The 7036-nt window shown below is 35.6% G+C and overlaps 1 protein-coding gene across 1 annotated transcript; it reads right to left on the bottom strand.

Annotated features, from left to right (window-relative positions):
* Positions 1 to 2788: 2788 nt before the first annotated feature.
* On the bottom strand, positions 2789 to 3517 carry LOC111085751 (low density lipoprotein receptor adapter protein 1-A-like). The gene has a single exon (XM_022385813.1). It carries the CDS (start codon positions 3515 to 3517, stop codon positions 2789 to 2791), a length of 729 nt encoding a protein of 242 aa, XP_022241521.1.
* Positions 3518 to 7036: the final 3519 nt, after the last annotated feature.

The raw sequence follows: 7036 nt of genomic DNA on the forward strand, positions 1-7036 counted from the left end.
ATTCAACTAACGTTTGGTACATCATATATTCTATAATTACTGGCCCGGCATGGCTCGACTCGCAATCTGCGGGTCGCGGGTTCGCATCCCCATCCCACCAAACATGCTCGCCCTTTCAGCGTTGTTATAAAGTGGTGGTCAATCCCACTGTTCGTTGGTAAAAGAGTAGCCCAAGAGTTGGTGGTGATGACTAGCTGCCTTCCCTCTAGTCTTACGCTGCTAAATTAGGGACGGCTAGCGCAGATCGCCCTCGTGTAGCTTTGCGCGAAATTCCAAAAACAAACAAACAAACAATCTATAATTACTATAAACGACTTGTTTGTTTAACTGTGTCAAATTTTATCTCAAAAACTGAGTTTATGAGACTGTTTACATGATAGAGGATTGACGTGTTTGGGGTCAGTCGTACGAAAACTGTTTTAAAAGTTCCATCTTGAAACTGAAAGTTATTTTCTGGTTGTTCTTTTGAGGGATTTGTACTCAATGTTATTTGTATGACAACATTCAACCTGTACTAAATAAAAAAATAAATTCTTCTTTAAGATCAAACTTTTACAAGATCTCTTTTCAACTAAATTGAGCGACGAATACTTTAAGAGCTTTTAACTGGATCATTTTTAGATTCTATGTTCGAATTAATATTTTAGGCAGCCTTTCAATTTCCCATAAATACGCCTCAAAAGTACGCTCACTCGTGACTAAAACTATAGATCCCGCTATTTTTGAGTATACGAGCTCTACTAAAAGAAGGCACTTTTAAAATACATAATTTCTTTTTTGAGTAAACTAAATTAAATAATCATTCATTATACTTTAAAAATAATAAAACTAGTCATAATCGTCGTATCTGGATTACATATATCTGCATTAAGACGCTTAGCTTAATCATAACCCATGTTAATTCACTTTGTGTGTTTGTAAACTTGTTTGTCCACTAACTCATTCAACAGTTTTGGAGCTGGTAAGACAAAACTGGGCAAGCGGGTTCGTAGTGGCTCAAATTGATGTCCTCATCTATATGGTATAATCCCTGCCCATATATGATGTATCTAGGAATAGGTTTGCTGAACTCAAATCTGTCATCGGATATTTTGTTCTTGGATCACCTTGGGATCCCGGGATGTCATTTTTGAAATTATGTTCATGCCCTACTCACAAGCCAGAGAGATCAAACTTAGTATATATATGTTTAGGTACCAGGAGTGGATACAAAACCCTCTTTTAATTGGAGATAATGTGAATCATGAAGGGCCATTGAAGTAGTGAAGATATTGTCTGGAGTATCACTAAAACTCTTAAATTTTCATCAATGACTCATTTTGTTTCTCCACTATGTCATATCAATCCATTATTGGAATGACAGACTTGGTTGGTTACTTGCTTGTAATTAAGCACACTGCAACACAATGGGCTATCTATGCTCTACCAACCCGGTTTCTAGCGTTATAAGTCCACGGACATACCGATGTGCTACTGGGGGAGGGGGGGCAACAATGGCACAGCGGTATGTCTGCGGACTTACAACGCTAGAAACCGGGTTTCGATACCCGTGGTGGGCAGAGCACAGATAGCCCATTGTGTAGCTTTGTGCTTAACTTCAAACAAACAAACAAGCCACTGGGGGCGGGCGACGTTCTCAGATACGTCCTATTTATATGATAATATATTTGGATTTATTAATTAACCTCTAAAGGTACTTAGAAAATTAGATCTATAAATAAGAAACTATGTTTTACTATTGCTTCATCTCATAACTATATGATTTTCTTTTGCATGCATAAAATAACAGAATGAAACTGATACACTACTGCTGTTAAATTACATAGGATTTCGTCATTAAAGATTTTGGTCAGACAACGTGATTGAAATAAAAATTGTTGACGAAGGTCGACGCTTTGATACATTTTTTGAACAAAGACGTATGAACTGAGTGGACTTGTCATTCCTGTTTAGTAACAGAGTGTTCATATATGGGTCAACTACTGTAGTATCGATACTATACAAAACCTTCTTAAAACTGATTATTTGTACCTCTTTAAAAATAAAATACCAGGAGATACAGAAATTAAGTACTTGTGAACATATTCCCTAATAATTATATTCTCCAATCTAAAGAAGCTATTTACAACAAGCATTCGAAAGAAAATCATTTAAGCTACAGACATGGATATATATTATACCAAGTTGAGAGCTTAGACTTAGGTTTTTGATACATTTTTAAAACATAAGGAAAAATGTCAAGCTCACAAATGTTATATTCAGACCAATAGCTTATAAAAAAGTTATTTCATATTTAATTGTTATAAAACACCTCAAGATGAAAAACGTGTTTTCCATTCGGCAGTAATTTTCACACATATTTTCACAATTCAACAAATCTAATTTTCTAAGGACAACAACTCCTTAAATTTAGCTTGAAATTTTTGGTGCGATTTTTCGTTCAGCAAGAGGTGATAATGAATATTTTAACATTTATTAAAGTATTCAAGAAAGGATATTTAATCCTAATCCTAAATTGTTGCAATAAGACAAGTGTGAAAAATGAGAAACCAACTCTACTATTCAGTTAACTCCAGAGCAAGCAAATGTCTAAGTATAATGGTGGTTTAGTAACTGAATTGTCTGTCTCATAAAACTCGTTTAATTTCATATATTAAAAGGACATTTACGAGATCAGATAACGTAAACCGTAAAAGCAGCATCTATTTGGAACAAAGGAAACACTAAACAATCTTACCGTGATATCTTAATTAACAATAAAATAATCTGTGATTTTAAGTTACAGAAGTTACACTTCAGAGTCATCAGTCTCTGTGGGTAAGTCTTGCTTCACGTCATTGCGGTTGCTGAGTTGAAAAACTGTAGCCAAGGACAAGGAAAGATCTCGAGCGCTTTCTTGTTTGTCACACAAGAAGGCGTGGCACTCAAAAGGATGCTGTTGTAAGCCAGTTGTGGAATCTTGAACAGCAATTATTGCAAATATTCGGTCGTACACTATATCCTGAACACAGTACGATATTGAGCTAATGGGAAACTTCTTTGCCTCAATATTAGGGTTTCTGTTTTGAGGCATCGCGCTCACCATAATGCCCTCCAAAGATACCTCAAGTTTCAGAATAGGCCGGGACATATTAGGTAAACTGGCACGGTAAGCGGCTGCCATTTCATCTACTGGTTGTCGAGTGTATTTAATTCCCCACAGTCCACGAGCGTGACGCTTGCCCAAGTACTTAACGTGAAAAGTGTTTGGAAGGTTTACAGTTTGATCACTTCCATTTTTACTGCTTGTTGCAGGTATAGTTGATTTGTTGTTAGTGGTTGCAGATACCTTTAGGTTGTTGCTACAGATTGCAGACGTCGCTGCTACGTTGTCAGTACTCTTAAGTTTAGTATTTGATTTAGAATCGCTTTTAGTTTCCGCTTTTTTTGGTTTAGTACCATTACTAGTTTTTTCACTATTTGAATGACTAAAGAAACTAAAAGTAAAAGGATGTTGATTACGCTCTTTAGTTTCCATTTAAACACAACAACAAAAACAGTCTGAATAATAAGTTTTATAGTCTGATAATCTGAAATCAATTACTTAAATGGTTCTTAACGCACCCAACCCAACTAACTGATACTAACTGATGTGACTCTGCAGTCAGAGCTTTCTTCGTGTATTCACAAAACGACACGAAGTTTCTTATCACAGAAGCTCTCATGTCAGACATGAACTTTATTTAAGTTTCTAGCTTTACTCTTCTTTCAACTGATAGCATTTATGCTTAGTTTGCAGAATTTTCAGTTAGTATAACTTTTTAAGAGTGTTAGATGTTATAACTGTTTAATAATAGTAATAGTTTAGTTAATAGTAAAAAATATAGTATCTGTAAACTTCTAGTAAATAAAATTGCCATAAATTTCTCTCACCCTAATTTAAAATTAAATGCATTTAAAAATTAAGTAAATAAACTAGACATGTGTTTGTTTGTTTTGTAATTAAGCACAAAGCCACACAATGGACTATCTGTGCTCTGCCCAACAACAGGTATCGAAACCCGATTTCTGTCGTTGTATGTCCGTAGACATACCGCTGTTCGACTGGGGGCCAAACGAGACATTATTCGTAGTATTTATTTTTTAATATAGCCTTAAAACGTATTAATTTCTCAGTCACTCTCATCTTCACTCCATAGTACTATATAATTGTTAGAGAATTTTGTTTTGTTTTTTTATTTTAAAGAGAAGTCACATATGGTTATCTGCTTTTTCCTCCGCGGATTTGGGTGTTGCATGTCTGTAAATGTTATCTCTCTTCCACCGGATAGGGAGGACTTATAGACCTCCCTACACGCGATTCATTGCTAACTTTTGCTCCAATTTTAATATCCTTCATTTTCGAGCGAAATGGTTGTATATGCGTCTCACGCATGCGCTGGAATGTCATTTGTGGTCCATTTCACATTTACACATGTACTTGCTTAGTGTTAGACCATTTTGCGCTTGCATTTTGCATTTAGTGATGAGGCTTTCGCTATTATCAACATGTTTTGATTGATGTTTTATCCTTCATAATAAACGAGATGGGTTGTTTATTACAAAAAAAGTTCAGCACATTATTATAATTGTGCTTGTATTTAATTCAACTGTGATAAAACTCTATTTAAATTAGATATTTAGACAACAGTCGTAACAATAACTGACAGCTGGTATTAAAGTTATTAAATACATAAAGTTATGATGAATATATATATAAATATAATAGTATTGTCTGTTGTATGTCCATATAACTACTTCTCATGGTGTGGATGGATCTTCACCAAAATTGGTATGGAGGTTCATTGGGTCCATGGAGAGATACATACAAGTTTGCGGTTTCACGTTTTTGTGTTTTGTAGTTTTTGTAGGCGTTTTTCGTTTCCTACAATTACATATGAGGGAAGCAACTTTCAAGTCTTAAGATAACCTTTCATTAATCATGAATTTACATAACTTCCATCCAGGGGACGGGTACTCCAGCTAGTATAGAACATAAAGCAATTGCTTCGATATAATAAACATAAGGAATATACAATTATAGGTATTATGGAGAGAAAAAAAATAACATTTCATACTTCAAATAAAACATTGTAAAATTAAATGTTTAATTTTACACCAAAACCACATAGATACTGTGCTTGTGTAAGTTTCTAAATATTATCTTTGATTTTAAATTACAAAGTAAGTTGAGTAGTTTGGCTAGCTGAGAGAGTTATCAATTATACTAATTAAATAGAGGGCTCAACAAGGGTTTAGGTTTTATTCTGTAGAACGTTTTTTTAGAACAAAACCTGTTGTTACAAAACTGTTATCGTTCTGTAAGAAACCATGCGTAAAAGTTGCCCCCCAGTGGCACAGCGGTACGTCTGCGGACTTACAACGCTAGAAACTGGGTTTCGATACCCGTGGTGGGCAGAGCACAGATAGCCCTTGTGTAGCTTTGTGCATAATTAAAAACAAACAAACAAACAAAGCGTAAAAAGTGTTGGAATTCATATTATTACGAAATTCAAAAACAAACAAACAAACAATTATTTTAACGATTTTTTATCAATTTGAAAATCAGAAGTTTTATTTGTTGAAACACACAATCACTAAAAGAACTCGTAAATGATAAAAATATCATCTTTACTACAACTTTTTTGATTGGTATAATTGGTTTAATTGAAAATAATAACATTATAACAAAATTCCTTGACCTCACACATATTTTGAAAATAGTTTTTAGATACAAGCGAACAAACATTTAAATATAATCATTTCCGCCGAAAGCTACACGAGGGCTATCTGCGCTAGCCGTCTCTAATTTAGCAGCGTAAGACTAGAGAGAAGGCAGCTAGTCATCACCACCCACCGCCAACTCTTGGGCTACTCTTTTACCAACGAATAGTGGGATTGGCCGTCACATTATAACGTCCCCTACGGCTGAAAGGGCGAGCATGTTTGGTGGGACGGGGATTCGAACCCGCGACTCGCAATTTGCGAGTCGAGATCCCTAACCACCTGGCCATGCCTGGCCCGTTATAATAAAAGGCATTATTATCCGTGCAGCGAAAAACCAAATGTAACCTTATTAAAATAAAAATAATTGAAGGTTAGATGTTCTTTTTAGGTTTTTAGAATTTCGCGCAAAGCCACAAGAGGGCTATCTGCACTAGCCGTCCCTAATTTAGCAGTGCAAGACTAGAGGGAAGGCAGCTAATCATCCCTACCCACTGCCAACTCCGAGGCTACTCTTTTTACCAACGAATAATGGGATTGACCGTCACATTATAACGTCTCCACGGCTGAAAAGGCGAGCATGTTTGGTGGGACGGGGATTCGAATTCGTGACCCTCAGATTGCGAGTCGAGCGCCCTAACCACCTGGACATGCCATAATTGAAGAAGATACGAATGATGCAAAACTTTCTTCAAGCTAAATTTGAGTCTGTTTCTTCGCATCTTTCAGCTTCTATAATAGTAGACCTGTAAGTATATGGAATCATTGTACTCAGGTTTAATGTCTGTGATGTCAAATTTTTAATGTCAACGAAAACTTTGAAATCCAATTATTATTATTTTTCCCACAGAAGAGGGATCGGATTTTTTGGTCTAATTTAAGTGGAAATAACGCCAGGAAAATTACGTGTATTTTATAGAGATGTGTACAGCCGTTGTGGTGTCAGAATAAAAATATCCATCAAACGTTGTCGTGTCTCGGACAAACAAGACTAACGTTTTTTCTTTTTATAGAACAAACAAGTTGAACCCCCGAAGTTCTACAAAAATAAATTGGTTTTATCCCCTTTATTTTGGGAGGGGAGTTAGGTATGATAAACATTTTTGACGCTGATTATGTAAAATGTAAAAGTAAAATGTCGAGAAAAAGAAAAAACAATTCCGATGCCAATCACAAGCAGCAAAACGTATGCAACAAAAGTAACACTAAGACACCACAAGAAAACACAAGAAAAATGTCGATTATCCAGAGGCATTGCAATGATTCTTAAGGGGGAGGGGGTGAGCTATATAAT

The sequence above is a fragment of the Limulus polyphemus genome, unplaced genomic scaffold (genome assembly GCF_000517525.1).
Source record: "Limulus polyphemus unplaced genomic scaffold, Limulus_polyphemus-2.1.2 Scaffold595, whole genome shotgun sequence".
In the NCBI taxonomy this organism is placed as follows: domain Eukaryota; kingdom Metazoa; phylum Arthropoda; class Merostomata; order Xiphosura; family Limulidae; genus Limulus; species Limulus polyphemus.

Coding starts and splice junctions, on each gene's coding strand:
- LOC111085751 (XM_022385813.1), bottom strand. CDS start 3,517: ATGGAAACTAAAGAGCGTAATCAACATCCTTTTACTTTTAGTTTCTTT.